We start from the raw sequence: 16,392 nt of genomic DNA, 5'->3' as shown, positions 1-16,392 counted from the left end.
TTCAAGTAGGAGACACGGCAGATTGACTCTGTAAGATGAATGCTTCTCGTTAAAATATACAGTGACCTGCATTGTCACAATGTCAAGATATGACATGGTTCCGTCAGCTTTCTACCGTTCTGAGTGAGGTAAAGTTGAAGGCTACAGTAACACCTCTTATGTACTATGCTTGGGGAAGGTAGGTATGTGGTATAAAACTACATATAAATTACACGTGATTATTATTACTATACGTAATGGAAACAGGATAGATCTGGACTTTGCTTAGTATTGCAAGGGTAGAGGATTCGTTTTTGGTTCACTTAAAGCTAGACATTGGCTGCCACTCCTTAGATAAGTGGTATGCATTCTTTCAGTCTGTGTATGCCTTTTATTTTGGCGAGATTAATTAGTGTGATATATGGTTGCTGTTCTGTTATTCCTAATTTTGGGGATGGTGAGTAGTTTTTCCCAAGTGGCTACACTTTAGAGTTTGGGTAGCAGCTTCCCCATTGACTAGATGATAGATGTCTGGGTTACTACATAGGTCGCTGATGACTGCAAGAGTTGAGCGTGCTCACCTGGAAGAGCAAATGTTGGTTGCCAATGTAGCATGCTAACTACTGCTGAATGATAATATTCAGGGCCATATAAGATATTGTACGTCAGGGGAGCTGAAGTAGGGACAGGATGCAGCCCCTCCCTCTAGCTCTGAACCTACAGCAGACATGCACAGACAAACTCCAAGGTGCTTCATAACAGCTGGTCAATGCCAGCAGGCAGTCCACACATATTTCTGCAAATTCAGAGGTGCCTGTCCTACCTCATATCAATTCATATAGCCTGTATACACTCACTTGCTTAAATTGGCCTGTTTCTGCTTGTCCTCTTAATGGGAGTTTGGATTAGGGAAAAGTTAGTTGGTCCTGTTTATGCATCCTCTCCTGTGTCCAGTTCACATGCCCTTTGGCCCGTACTTGCTGACATTTGCCTCGTTTATGCTTCCTCTCCTGAAGAAACCTATGCCTAAATAAGCCATATTTCTGACCTGCTTGTTACAGCACACTATCAGTGCCTGACTCAGTTCCCATATACTGAACCATTGAACTGATCTGCACCTGCTTCACAAAGATATCTTGAACTTTTAAAGCACCTTCTTTGCTATCCACATCAGAGAGTTCCTTATGTAGATGTCTACACAGTCTTGGTTCCTTTTTAATCTCCATCAGCATCTTTTATGGTGTCTACTCTCCTATCCAAACTCTGTCTCAGGTTTGCTTTTGATGGAACCAGGGTGGTAACAGCTCTTTGTTCACCACCTTCATCTCAACATGAGTCCAAACTGAAACACCTCATTTCCAGACTCAAGGCCCGATTCACAAAAGTAATCTGAGACAAAATCCTAACTTTACAAGTTTCGGTATTCACAAAAGGCATTTAGGTGTAGAAAAGTTAGGCTTTTGTCTTAAGTTTGTCTTAAGTTTTGGTCTTAAGACAAAATCCTAACTTAAGTTTAATTTAGGTTTAATTTAGGATTTTGTCTTCAGTTCGTCCAATAAACCCTGCCTGCCCGGCCTTCTGAATCAGGTCTGACAGCAGCAAAAGTTGTCCTTGGACATCCCTGTACAATAACTGTGAAACTATTTTTGGGCTAGCAAAATGGACAAAATCCACCAAGCTCAGAGCTCCCAATGAAGGTCGGACAATGTACATGCCACTCAAGATTCTCAAATTTCAGTCTTCTTCCGAATACAATCAGAAGGAGTTGGTGATTTACAGAAAGACTTATTAAAAATGGCATTGAAAACAACTACGTTCACTGAGAAGGAATTAAAAGCCTGCTTGGAAGAAATAAAGGTGGTCATAGAAAAAACAATGCAGGACAGCTTAGCAAATCTAGGAAGTGAAATTGGAAATTATGTGGCTGACATCTAAAGAGATCTTAAAACTGTGGACCAAAGACAGAAACAGGCCGAAGCCCAAATATGAAAAACAATAGACACAAAGCAACAATTGCCCAACACAATATGCCACCTGGAAGTTCAAATCTAATGACTCTTGTACAAAGTGGATCTGGAAAACATATCACTGTGGGACAATATTAGAATTGGAAATTTGTAGGAACAGAAGAAGACATCATAATTAAATTAGTCACAGAACTGTTTTGAGGCATCTGGAAAGAAAGTACCTACTTCCTCAAAGGGATCGAGCCTGTGTACAGTGTGGATTTGCAGCAGAGTATGGACAATAAATGACCTAGACATATGCAAGTGTCACTGAGACCTGGACGGATGCGGCATCAGGGCCAGACATAGTTAAAGCTACTCCTCCAGGATATCTGAGCTTTGTTCTTGACAGGCCGGGGAAAAAAGGAGGTGGCTTGGCGGTAATTTATCACTCTGCTATCAGAGGGTCGTTCCAACAAGTGCTCTCCGAAACATCCGAGATCCTGGGGTTTAAGCTCATTTTGTCTAACCACCAGTCTTTCAGGGGTTGTCTTCTCTATAGGCCCCCGGGTGCGAGAGCGTGCTTCTTAGACACTGTTGGCAGCCTTTTAGAGGAGGCCCTGTGCGTAAAATCCTTCACAGTCTTAGGAGACTTTAATTTTCATTTAGAGAACATCTCGGACACGAATGCCCTAATTGAGGGGATGCACGGGGTGGGATTAACACAGGTAGTGACAGGCCCCACGCTTTCAGCGGGCCACACCTTGGACGGGATATTTACGAACAATCCAGAACTGACATTTGTTAAGTCCGATCCTGTTGTATGGTCTGATCACTCTGTAGTGCGGTTTAATATCTCTACCACACTGCCCTATTGGGCAAAACAGGACAGGAAAGCAGCAAGGACTTGCAGGTCCTGGAATAAAATAGAAGGAAGCAGGTTTGAAGACCTGTTGGGGGCCACTATGGCCCCTTTGCCAAGAGATGTAAATAAAGCAGCGGCCTCCTATTCCAATTGGATGGACCACGCTTGCACCATTTTAGCCCCGCCGATAAAGTGTCACCCCACACGCAAAGTTCCATCAGCCCCTTGGTTCACTAATGAGCTCAGAGAATCCAAGCTGGTATGCAAAAAACTTGAACGGGCCTGGCGCATAAACTACCATGACATAGACAAACAAAAACTTAAATCAAGCCAGGTGGCCTACAAAAATCTGATTAAGGAGGCCAAGAAAACTTACTTCACTCAGCGTATCAACGAGGCCAAGAACTCGCCAAAGGAACTCTTTCATACTGTTTCCAGCCTGGTTACACCTCAGCCTGTGACAACTCCACTCAGTGATGAACTTTTTGAGAATCTGGCAAATTTTTCCTGAGTAAGGTGGAGCACATCTTTACATCACTAGAGCCTCATGTGAGAAAGAGCATGCTAGAACTCTCACCTGGGAACTGCACAGCCAAATCACAGGAGGCTACATTCTCAGCATTTGGGCCGGTGAGCTCTGAGGATATCAAAAAGCTGCTATTTACCATTAAATCAGGTTCACCTCACGACCCCTGCCCGCCATCTGTGGCAAAGCTGGCAGCGGCCTCGATAGCCGCGGTCTTAGCTAAGCTTTTTAATCAGATGTTCGAAGTTGGTGATTTTCCAGTTTGCTGGAAACAGGCCTCAATTGTCCCCTTGTTAAAAAAACACACATTGGACATTGCCGACCCCGACAACTACCGGCCGATTGCCAGACTACCGTTGCCAGCCAAACTTAAAGAAAAAGTTATGAACTCGCAGCTCTGTGCATTCCTAGGAGCCACACATGGCCTGGATATAGCGCAACATCGTTTCAGGGCAGGACACAGCACCGAGTCTGCCCTGATCAAATCTACAGAGGAGATTAGGAAGGTGCTTTATGCAGGGGGCAGAGCGGCCCTGGTTCTTCTCGATCTTTCCGCGGCCTTCGATACTGTCCACCATGGGAGGTTGGTGGACCGCTTGGAGGACCGTGGGATATAGGGGAAGGCCCTCAGCATCCTGAAAGCCTCTCTGACTGACAGAGTTCAGGTGGTGGCCTTGGGGGAGTTCGAGTCAAGACCTTTCAAACTGCCGGGGGGGGTGTTCCACAGGGATCCTCCCTAAGGCCCACCCTCTTTAATATCTACGTCTCCTCGCTTGCCCCGATCATCCGGGCATACGGGTTCGAATTAACATCTTATGCAGATGATACACAGATTGTGGTATCACTGCTCCCAGGGACAGAGGATGGCGTGACCTCCAATTTTCAGGAATGCATGGCAGCGGTCAGCTCCTGGATGGCCAGAAACTGCCTTAAACTGAACTCATCTAAAACTGAGGTGGTACTCTTTGCCTCAGATGTCAACTTTTGGAGTCCCAAATGGTGGCCAGAAGGGATGGGGACTCTTCCCACTCCTGTCACAAAGGTGAAAAACTTGGGAGTTCTGATTCTCATTCAAAGCCCAGGTAAATGCACTGACCTCCTGCATCCATTGGTCTCTTAAAATCATCTGGAAGATCCTCCCCTTCTTGCCAGAGGAGAGTAGGAAAACGGTGGTGACAGCCCTTGTGCTCTCGCGCCTTGACTATTGCAACAGCTTATTTTTGGGGGCCCAACAGGGGCTGCTCAATAAACTACAGGTTTTGCAGAACGCTGCAGGTCGTCTGGTCTCGGGCATCCCTAAGTTTGCTTCCGTTTCCCGGGAACTGGCTCCCAGTGCGGAAACGGATAACCTTCAAATCCTTGTGCATTGTCTTTAAGGCGATTCATGAACGTGGTCCATTGTTCCTACAACAGCACCTTCAGTGGCACAGACCGAACAGACAGCTTAGGTCGACCAGTCAAGGGCTGATCAGGACCCCACGTAGCAGGAAAGCACGCTGGGGGGGGCAGAAGTTTTGTTCTGGGGGCAGCCACTGCTTGGAATGCTTTACCAATTGCATTGAGACAGGTCACGGATCTGTTGGCCTTCCGGAAAAAGCTAAAAACGAGGCTGTTTACCAATTAATAACAGGTTTCACGGGTAGGGGAGCTTTCACTACAGCGCCAGGACACCGTTTGGTATCAGCGCACTCTATAAGTGCCATAAATAAATAAGCTCTCCAGATATTCTCTGAAGGACAATATCATGGCAGCTGCCAGAAAAATAAAACTCTGACAGTGTAGTAGTCTTGTTTTTTCAGGACTTGGAGGTGGTGTCACTACAAAGAAAGTAACACAGTAACACAGTAACTCCCTTTTCACCATATTCTACGCTACTCACGCATTTACACTCATGTGTATTTCACACTCTCATCGGGGAACTTTGTACTCTTCTTGTATACTAGTCTTTCGGACATGTACACTGGACCCCGTTAAATATAGTCCGCCCACTGTTCTCCCCTTTGTTGATAGACACTACAAAGAAGACAGGAATTTAAAGAGGTGATACAGAACCTTTCCCTATGGCAAATCCAATATAGATGGGCCATACCAGAGGAGTTGCAATTCACAGGGCAATAATCTGAAACCACCACAAAATCTCCAAAGGAGGTTATGTCCCTTTTAGGAATCCGTAACAATGATGAGGACGAAATAGATGCTGAATATACGCCAACTAAACCATGTAACCTTTAGTTACTTTCGAAAGCAGGACCAATGAATCACAGCCATAGAGACAGACAGTTAAGGAAGAGATAAAACTCAACATAGATGTGGGGGCGAGGATTGGGATGGGTGTTAGGTTATGGATAGGAGGCGGGAGGCAGTGCAGCACCTCCGTTTAGAGAAGGAAGCTATTGTTTTTGTCTCCCATATTCATAAATGATTGAAAACAATCAACTTAATTTCTAAATGCTTACTTTGCACACTTCACAGCACACAAATTAAAGGGGTCACAATTTCAGATCATTGCCAATTAGAAATTCACTTGGAGGGAAGCTCATCTAAAAAAGGAAGGGAAATTGGAAATAGCAACCAAACTTAGTAAGTGATCTGGCAAATAAAGTTAAACTATCACAGGGCATCAAGAGCTACTTGTCAGGGAACGGTCCGCGTGACACCTTTCTCAATAAAAACTGGGATGCATTCAACACAGCATTTGGGGGGGAAAAACTTTTGTTTCCACCGTATTGTTGTAAGTACAGTGCAGCCCTGTGTATCAGAAATGGCGGAGCGCTGCGTTAAGCTAAGAAAGCTAACACCACGCTTCGTCACTTTTTTGTAAATATGCCCCAATGTTTCTAAAATCCATCTACTTTGTTTCAATTAACAGGGCATCGTATTGTTGATCAAACCCCACCCAAGCTGCTTTTGGAAACTTTATGGTGAGCATTAATCCAGCCCATATGGCTGTATTACCAATCAGTTTCTCATATATTGTAAATAAATACATGCAGTGCCTTCCTTTTGTAGGAAGAAGTAGGGGACAACTGCCCCTTGCAAGTTGGCAACAGGAGCCGTCATAACCATCCTGGCCCAATACCTTGTTGCAAACCAGAGTGAGTCCCTACATAGTGGATAGGACCCCTATACAATCAGTCAGTCTGTATCCCTTCACCTCCTGCTAATTAATTCAGACCATAAAAATACAGCTGCCTAACAGTTTCTATTATTTTCCTCTCTGACTCCAGTTTATTACAGTCCTGATGAGGCCCTTGTATTCCTTAAAGGGTCGAAACACTGTCAACATATACAAAGACAGACTGTTTCTCTGTAACTGTGACACACAGATTTATCCCATGTCCCTGACTATATTGAATATTATTGGCTGTCTTTTAAAGAAAATAACCAATATACCATTTATCCACCCATTATCTCTTCTCTGTGTTTACCTTTGTTCGGTTTTGGTTTTCCGTACACTTGGCATCTGTTTATTTCTCTCTTCTCCTATTGAAAAGAAACTCTTATCACTCACAAAGTGTTTTTTGATAAAAGTACCTCGAGACTATGTAACTGTTATTCAAATAAAATTTGGTTTGGCTGAATTGAAGAGACTTAGAAATACTAGTTGGTGCTCTATATATTTTTTGAACTAAATATTAGTGAGATCTGACTAAGAATATTGATATAAAGATTACATCTACACAGAATTATTTGTGTTGCTATAAATTGTTCTTTGAAATGAGTTCCATTTGAAACCTTGTTCCAAGGATAATTAGAACGGAGCTGAGACCCCAAAATCTATATATTTCAGAGATCACTACAATTCCCCTTTTAAGATTGGCTAAAGGGTGAATCACGAATGGTCTGAATACTGCTCTAGTCCCTTATACGCCAGTCCACTTTAATCCTGCAGATAAATAGAGTGAGGTTTAGTAACTAGAGAAAGGGAGAATAAAGATATGTTTGAAAAGGGACCAGTGAGTCTTTGTTTGAATTCAAGAAATCTATCCAGAGGAGAGAGTACACACATATTGGACAATGGGTAGTACATCCACAAATGAGAGAGGCCAACATTAGACCTTTCTAGGTTTATAAGCATACATTATATGTCAAAGGTCTGATTTGAAAACTTTATAGCCTACTAAGAGATAGCATTCCACCGAAAAGTTGAGGCTATCAAACACAATTTGAACCAAAAATAGGAAGTGACTTCATCAACCCAGGGTGGGAAAGAGTATGGTGCAACATGCATTAAAGCTTTATGAGCACCTGAAAGCTGAATATGAATTACTAATGACAATACCTCAAACAAATTAAATCAAATGTATCTTGCAATATGGGATACTTTCTGAGGTTGTGAAAAAGACAGGGCTCCTTTGTCCACCTTATGTAGGAGTGCAAGACAACCAAAACCTTATGGAAGGAATTCCTCAGTCCCATTGATGTGAGTAGGGTGTAACAACACCTGGACATCCCACTGTAATTTTATTTCATCTGCAGGACTGGAGTGAAGCGTGAGTGGAGTAAGGGGTAGAACTCCTTTAATAATATCTATTGTGGCAGCCAAGAGACCAATCACGCTGTACTTGAAGAAAAAGGAGACACCGTCATATGCCACTCTAAAAAATAGCCTTTGGCACACATTAGCAGTAGAAAAGCTGACACATAACATTCAACGATCTAATACTACATATGATTACGTTTGGGCCTCAGTTATAGAATGCTTGATGCATATGTTATGTGAATGATGACATTCTGCTCAGAATCCGAACTTTACATTTATTCAACACCGAGTCAGTTTGAGGACAATGGCGCTAGACATGTGGTCTGTTCATAGAAGGAGAACGGGTACCCTAAGTGCTCCATGTGGGGTACCGAGTGCCATGGGGGAACAGGCATGGGAGCTGGCTCAGTTAATGTAAATGTTTCTTACTTGTTCTCAAATTAGTTTAAAAGATTTTTTTTTCATTTTGTCAGGCCTGCAAGGTAACTGATCTAGTACCATGTCAGAACCTCAGTAGGGAGAATAGTAGGGGAGACATGATATTGTGTATGTATGATAGTTGCTGTAAGTGTAGTTGCCCCTGGGAGCACATATTAATATGACATGTATGACAAGTTTAAATGATTGCATTTGTAATCCCTGTGACAAGGATAGTTCAGTAAAATATGTTATACAAAAATAATATCATCCCAACTAATGATCTTTTTTTGGGGGTGCACGTCATAGTCTAGACCCGAATGATAGAAACTGACCTAATATCTGTGAAATTAAGGGCCTGATTGAGAGTTTACCAGAGAGGGCAATCTGTCACAAACCTAATTGAGTGCCTTATCCACTGAACCCTAAATCTGCCTGCTCTATTTTGAGTCAGGCAGACCATCAGTCTTCCAAAAGAGCTGCCCCCTATGGTTCCGCCGTTTGAAAACTTACTGCTGCGGTCCAACGGAGTAGTGGCCATCTGAGTAGTGGCATCGGACTACAGCAACATCGCAAAATAAAATTATGAATGGAGTGTTAAAACTTTTCAAACACTTACCCCGAGTCACAGATCTGGGTTTAATCCATTGTTATTTTGCTCGCCATGTGACGTCACCCCAGTTTGTACCCAGCCATATGCAAATTAGTCTTGACCCTGCTCCACACTGAGAGCAGTCCAGCCGGAACTGCCAAGCCAGGTCCTCCCTGGACCGGAAACAAGCATTCTGGGAAAAAAAAATATGTTTCATGGCAGTGGTGGCATTATAATTCTTTTTATTGTTTCTTACCACCAGGCCTTACCTAGCGGTAAGAAACAGTAAAACATTACTACAGGCCTGATGTCTGTATTGGCGCAGAGGGTTCTCCATCTCAATTAGAAGGGCAGACATGTAGCCATTTTCCCGACAGCCCTTAATCCACAAGGCTGTCAGAGAAGTTTGCTCACATTGGAGACAGGGTAGCCTCCGCCGTGACCACACCTAAGGTCCACCCGCAATTACATTTGGAGGGTGGACTACTATATTGGCAGGTGCTGAAACGTAATCGCCGTTGCGTCCAAGTACCTCTCCACAAATATATAGATCAGGCCACTGTCACTTAATAACTCTGGCTATGTAGTGAAAAAACATGTAATGAAAATCCTTCTTTTTCCATAGGTCTATCCAACATTCTTTCTCATCGATATGCTGGTTATGTCACTCAGCAAATTACCATTGATGTTAACTTCAATTGTGGAAGCCAAGGTGTCTCTGGATCGGATTGAGCGGTTTCTCCAAGTTCCTGATCAAGATGTTAATTCCTATTACGTCACTGGTAAGAGGCCAGCGAAGGATCAGAACAGGAAAAGTAGGACATAGTATTGTGAAGTCAGGAAGGCTCAGAAGGCACCTAATCTTGAAGAATGTGGCTAAGTAATATTAGGTCTGGTAGAAGCTCTGGATTAAAACGCATTTTGTGTAACCATTGAATGGAACCTATAAATGTGAAGTTGTTTACAAGGTCTATTAAACGCTGGCACGAAAGGTCTCTGAGTTAGACAACCAACTCTAACATCTGCTGTGATCTTCAGGTGACGAGTTAAAATCCCAGCTAGGCCATCCCAGCCTTCCGTCCTTCAAAGGTTGATAAATTCAATGCAACTAAGTTGCGTAATAGTAATACATGCTATTTACAGTGCCTAGAAACAGCAGAAGAGCACTATGAACACCCTCTATATCACATGACAAATATCATATGTCTCATATCACATAATTTATATTGCATTCACTACATCAGCCTAACACAGATGATGTGGAACTAACAATCATGATAATATACTAACAATAACTATGTAATAGTTGGCAATGTACTAGATGTGATATAGTTGTAGGTCAATATTATTGACCTTCATATAGTGTGACACACCCATACAGATGTTTACGGGGCAGGGGGTGCTCATGTGTCTAGATGAAGCCAACTGATTTCTTGTGCAGCAGTACTAGTCTCACAATAATTGCAGTCCCTTGGAGCCACAGACTGATGGAAGCATACAATGATGAGTGGCACATACAGCACACTATGTTCACCATTTGTATAGCACCATCTACAATAGGTACAGCAGCTATGCACTTTGTGGTCCAAAACAGCTTTCCTTCCTACATCCACAAGCTACATTGCGAATGTTTAGAACTCTATGTATTTGTGTAGGTGGGCTCAACAATTTCAGAAGTAATGGTGCAGCAATAGCTTGTCAAAGATGTTTCTGATTCCATATGTTACCTTAGATGTGGCCAGGTGCTTTTGTGCCCTGCTTGGTGTTTAGACTGGAAAAGAACATACCAGGCAAACGTGGCTTACAGATGTGTTGAATTAGATTTACAAGGGTGCTCAAAATGGATTCAGTTTGTCTATAGAAGATTCTACCACATCTAAAGACACAATCTCTTTTTAAGTTTTGTAGCATGGAATAAGAGATCAGCTCATCTGCCGCTGCAGGTTAGGTCTTAGAGGATCACATGTTTTACACCTTTGACATGTGCAGCACTGATAAGGAGTTCCACCAATAATGTGCCAACTGGTAGCATGAAGGCTTATGTATGTAGGTAGGTAGGTAGATTGTGCATCAGGTTCCTGAGGCGGAAGCCGGGAACATTGTGTGTAGTAAACGTTTTTAAAAATAATTGCAATTTGCACTTTGCATTTTTGAAACTTGGACTTTGTATTTTAAATATTAATTTCTGCGCACTCACTCACCCACTTCCTTACTTCTGCGCACGTTTGTACGGCAACCGGGGCCAACAGCAGCCGATTAGGCGCTGCATCGGCTTGAGTCATTTTTGCCGCCGCCATCTTGGGTGAGTCAGAGGGCGAGCAGATTACTTGCTCGGCCCTCCCACCCTCCACAGCATAAAAGCTTCATCATTTTCAGGCGCAGCAGCTTAGGTAGATCGTGCATCAGGTTCCTGAGGCGGAAGCCGGGAACATTGTGTGTAGTAAACGTTTTTAAAAATAATTGCATTTTGCACTTTGCATTTTTGAACCTTGGACTTTGTATTTTAAATATTAATTTCTGGGCACTCACTCACCCACTTCCTTACTTCTGCGCACGTTTGTACGGCAACCCGGGGCCTACAGCAGCCGATTAGGCGCTTTATCGGCTCGAGTCAATTTTGCCGCCGCCATCTTGGGTGAGTCAGAGGGCGAGCAGATTACTTGCTCGGCCCTCCCACCCTCCACAGCATAAAATGGCACTCCCCTCTCGGAGGCGCAGCGGACGGGCGCAGCGGGCGCGCCAGCGGCGCGCCGGCGGCTAGCCCGTCTGCGCCCGTCCGCGGCCGGTCGGGGCAAGGGGCATGCCACTCTGCCCAAATTATTACTTATTCCACTCATGATTTGATACATCTGCAGCCCCAGCGGTCCCTCTGTCCTACCACACTTGCCAGATTGGACTCATTTGGTCTGCTTTGCCCCTGTTCAGCTTTCTCGGAGCTCGATCCCCTGCTAGTTGCAACTCCTGCTCCTGTAATACATACTCCCTCAGCTACCCCCCTCCTCCCGCCAAAAAAGCTGTCAGTTCCAATTTTACAGTGAGCTATTTGAATACCCGCTCGCTGGTTAAACATCAGCTGGAGATATTCCAGCTTCTAGACTCGGATAAACCCGACATGCTTTTTGTCACAGAGACATGGCTGAACGAGGAATCCTCTCCAGACATCCTCGCGGCGGTTCCGCCAGGCTACTATATTCTTCAAGCCAACAGACCCTCTGGTAAGCCGGGTGGCGGGGTGGCAGCGATCATTAAACATTCCATCAGATTTTCGTCATTAGCTATAAGTGTGATCCCTTTGGTCGACTGCCTTGTTCTCAGACTATAGTCCTCAGTTGTCCCTCTTATCTGTGTTTTAGTCTACCGACCCCCCCAGTCTATGCCCAATTTTCCATCAATGTTCAGTGATATGCTCTCCCAGCTGGTTATCAATAATTAAAAAATGTTGGTTATAGGAGACTTTAACTACTGGCCTTCTGATGATAGAGAGAGTGCTTGTTCATCCTCCTTTTCTGACCTGCTACTGGACATGAACTGCTCTCAACATATCCATCTTGCAACTCACATCAAGGGCCACATCCTTAACCAGGTGTGGACATCCAATTTAGATATCTCTCCTCCCCTTGTCCTCCCTTGCACTTGGTCGGACCACTTTATTATTTCTTTTTCCTTCACCATTACTACCCATGTTAGTCCTACTCTTGAAGGTAATCCTCCTGCTAGAAATTGGAATAGGGCTGACTTGGGTTCTTTCGCCGCTTTACTTAGAGCCTCTCCCCCATCGGAGGGTGATACGTTTGACACTCAAGCGCTAGGCCTGCAGCGCTGGCTCGAGCTTGCTAGTGATGCCGTATCCCCATTCAAACAGGTCAGGTTAAAGCGCCCCCACGATGTGCAAAGATGGTTCTCAGAGGAACTTAAAATAAAGAAACTTAAACTTAGACAGGCCGAGCGCTGCTGGCGACGAGTCTATGCATCTGACAAGAAGCTGGCATTCACGACTCTGCTTAAAGACTACAAGCTAGCTATCTTGCAAGCTAAAACTTCCTATTTCTCTAAGAAAATCACAGACTCAGCTTCTAAGGCTAAAGATATTTTTTCCACCGTGGAAGAACTCTCGCACCCAGATAGGGTTACCATCAAACCTCCCCCCTCCCAGGCACTCTGTGACTCCCTTAACTCTTTTTTCATTGAAAAAGTTATAAAAATTAAAAATAGTATCTCTTGTTTGGCCCCCTCTGATTCATCCACTCTTGTCTTCACTCCTGTTGTTCACAACTTGCAGCAAATCACACAGATCCCTCCCATCTCGGAGGACAAGTTTTTTACTTTATTAACTAAGGTGAGCTCCGGCTCCCCTATTGACTGCTGCCCTCCCCACGTCCTGTGTGAGGCCTTTTCTGCATGCCCCATTCCCCCGCTGACTCTCCTTAACAACTCACTTAAAATAGGTTCAGTCCCTAGTTCCTTCAAAACCGCTGTTGTGGTGCCTATTCTCAAGAAACCCAATGCGGATCCCTCCCTTATGAATAACTTTCGCCCTATCTCCCTACTTCCTTACCTCAGCAAAGTTCTTGAGGCTCATGTCACCCACTGCCTGAGCTCATTTATTGAACACTCGCAATTTCTTGACTCCCAACAGGCCGGGTTTCGCCTGCCCATTCAACTGAGTTGGTCATTCTCTCAGTGATGGAAGAGCTGCGGAGGGGAGGCGGATTGTAACATCAGCCAGGCTTTGGTGCTCCTTGATTTGTCGGCTGCCATCGACACGGTCGACCATGACATCTTGGTCGGCCGTGTCGAGGAGGCCGGCATTCGGGGATCTGCCCTCGACTGGGTTCGTTCGTTTGTGAGTGACCATTATCAGGCTGTCCGCCTTTCTCAGTTCTCTGCCGAAAAGGTTGGGCTAACATGCGGTGTCTCGCAGGGCTCTTCTCTTTCCCCCTTCTTTTTAATTTGTACCTTGCTCCCCTTATTCGCTCCCTACGAGGCAGTAATGTCACGGCATTTAATTATGCAGACAACATTCAACTGATCCTCGATATTGACTCCTCGGACCAATCCATTTCCAACTTCCAGTCTACTCTATGCCACATCAGTGATTGGATGGGGGCAAATTATTTGAAACTTAACCCCGATAAGACCGAACTGGTTCTTATCGGGGGTACCTCCAATCCGTGGAGTTCTAATTTTTGGCCTACTCGTTTAGGTCCCCCTCCTCGCCCCGCTGACTCTGCCAAAAGCCTTGGGGTGGTCATCTGTAAAGATTTGTCGATGAAACCCCAAATCAACGCGGTGGTTTCATCCAGTTTTTTTCACTTACGCAAAATCCGTAAGATAGCTCGATTTCTCACTACAGAGGCCCTCGCCCTGGCTCTACTGGCCCTGGTAATTTCCAGGCTAGACTACGCCAACTCCCTCTATGTCGGCATTCCCGCCTATCAGCTGAATCGATTACAGCTGGTTCAGAACCAGGCGGCTCGACTGATCTTTAAACAGCCCAGACACCAACATGTCCGTCCGCTGTTAAAGGCCCTCCATTGGCTCCCTGTGATCGAACGGTGTAACTTCAAGCTGGGCTGCACCATCTTCAAGGCATTGGCTTGCCTTGGTCCAGCCTTTATTTCCTCCCTTCTCCATCATTAAGCTCCCCCCCGGAATCTCCGGTCTTCCCATCTTGCTCTACTCAAAACTCCAACGTTCAAACGCAAGAAACAAGGAGGGCTCAAATTCTTGTTCCTTGCCCCCTCCTTTTAGAATGCACTTCCTCTTGAGCTTAGGCTCACTACTTCCTATCCTCACTTCAGGTCTCTCCTGAAAACACATCTGTTCCACAGGGCACATAACTAGTTTCCTCTTCCGTTGCTTTTGCCTGGTCCTTCTGGTCTCCCTACTGCCAATAGCGCCATGAAACCGCTGGGTGTAAGCGCGCTCTACAAGAATTTTTTACATTACATTACATGTAGTTACCATTCCCTGCTCGCACCATGTTAGTACATAGAAGTCATGGTGTCATATCCTTAGCACATACAGGTAAAGGAAACATGATGTAGAGGTTGGAGTTGACACATATTTTAGGTAGCAGGGAGAAAATTATAAATATGGTAAGTAGGTATGCATGTATGTGTTATTTCTCTAACATGAACAGTGGAGAGCTCTACAGAGTCAAAGCAAAGTAACCGTCAACAAATAAATGGGGAGTTTGTTGGGTACTGGGAGTAGACGTTTACTGTTCCTGCATTGTGATGTAGTGTTCTTTAATGAGATGCATCTTCAACTTTTTTCTAAATTGAAGCAGTATTGTGGCGGTCCATATTGATACAGGCATGTTATTCCAGATCCTGGGTATAGAGATGGAAAAGGCATGCTGCCTTCCTTTTTCTTTTTTACACTTCTTAGTCTCCAGTCTGATTGTGTCCTGGCTGTGGGCTTGCTGAGAAGCTCCAAATACGGTGAGCTTGTCTGCAATATAAGCGGGGTGCTGCTCGTAATGGCTTTGTTAATGATGCACCTGGTTTTGAAGAAAGTGCGAGCTGGCAAGAACAACCAGTGAAGGTGCATCATGATGGGAGTGATGTGATGATAATTCTAAGGCCCTGGATATGATAGACTGTGGCCTGTAGGATGCCCTGAAGGGATGTGGTGTCTGGAAGGCAATGGAGCAGTGCGTTAACACCATCCATCCAGATATGAGAGTTCAAGGGCTTGAACATGCTCTCTAGATGAAAAGCGTTCACTTTCTTTGTAAGCGAGAGCTGGTACCTGACTGTCTTGTTTTTATCAGTGTGTTCCTACAGGGCGAGGTTGGGGTCCATGTTGATTCCAAGTGGCTTAGCATTCAGTTAGGTTTGGGGTTCGAAGAAATCAATGTTCATGTAATTGAGACAGATTTGTATGATTCATGCTTGTTGCTTAGCAAATAACAGGAATTCTGTCTTGGTAGGGTTGATCTTAAAATAGTCCCTGATCATCCAGTTCTGGGTGAAGTGCAAGCAGTGTTTAAGGTGTTGGATATCTGAATCAGAGGGAACTTCCAGGTAGAGTTGTGCAGGGATGTAGTATGGTCAGTAAGATTGGGGGGAGTGAGCTTCATGTTTCCCTACAATCTCGCTGGTTAAAATACATTATGTTAGAAGCAGGTCAGGAGTGTAGCTGAAGGAGCAGTATGAAGGAAGAAGAATGCGAATTTGAGGGGTACTTAAACTTGGGCCCATATTTAACAAGGTTTTGCATCAGCCTCGCACCATGCAAAGAGATGCAAGGGTGACGCAAAACCTAAATGAGATTTACCAAGCCACGCAAGGCCACCTTGCGTGGCCCTTCATGGCTTGATAGATCTAGAGTAACGCAAGGCAGTGCAAATCGCTGCCTTGCGTTACTCTGTGGCAGGGAGTGTGGAAAAGTAAATTTTGCCTTGCCATATGTGCCTACGTGTTCCCCATTCTATGTTATATGTGCATGATCGATATGCATGTATCCCCCTATGATCGATTAAAGACGCAATTATAGTTGTGTCCAACTCTAGTATGCCAGTTTCCAGTTCTCGTGAAAACAACGAGTATTAGGCCTATGTTGCCACGTTTTACAGTG

General features: G+C 44.5%; 1 protein-coding gene across 1 annotated transcript in view; it reads left to right on the top strand.

Annotated features, from left to right (window-relative positions):
• The window catches only part of LOC144762273 (ATP-binding cassette sub-family C member 10-like), a 993,059-nt gene that overhangs the window by 130,009 nt on the left and 846,658 nt on the right, over positions 1-16,392 (top strand). Inside the window, exon 5 of the mRNA XM_078647415.1 lies at positions 9,434-9,590. Coding sequence (XP_078503541.1) covers positions 9,434-9,590 — 157 coding nt within the window. The remainder of the gene's footprint in view (positions 1-9,433; positions 9,591-16,392) is intronic.

The sequence above is a fragment of the Lissotriton helveticus genome, chromosome 6 (assembly GCF_964261635.1).
Source record: "Lissotriton helveticus chromosome 6, aLisHel1.1, whole genome shotgun sequence".
NCBI lineage: Eukaryota > Metazoa > Chordata > Amphibia > Caudata > Salamandridae > Lissotriton > Lissotriton helveticus.
Note: the sequence above shows the minus strand (reverse complement) of the source record. Positions and strands in the feature narration are given on the sequence as shown.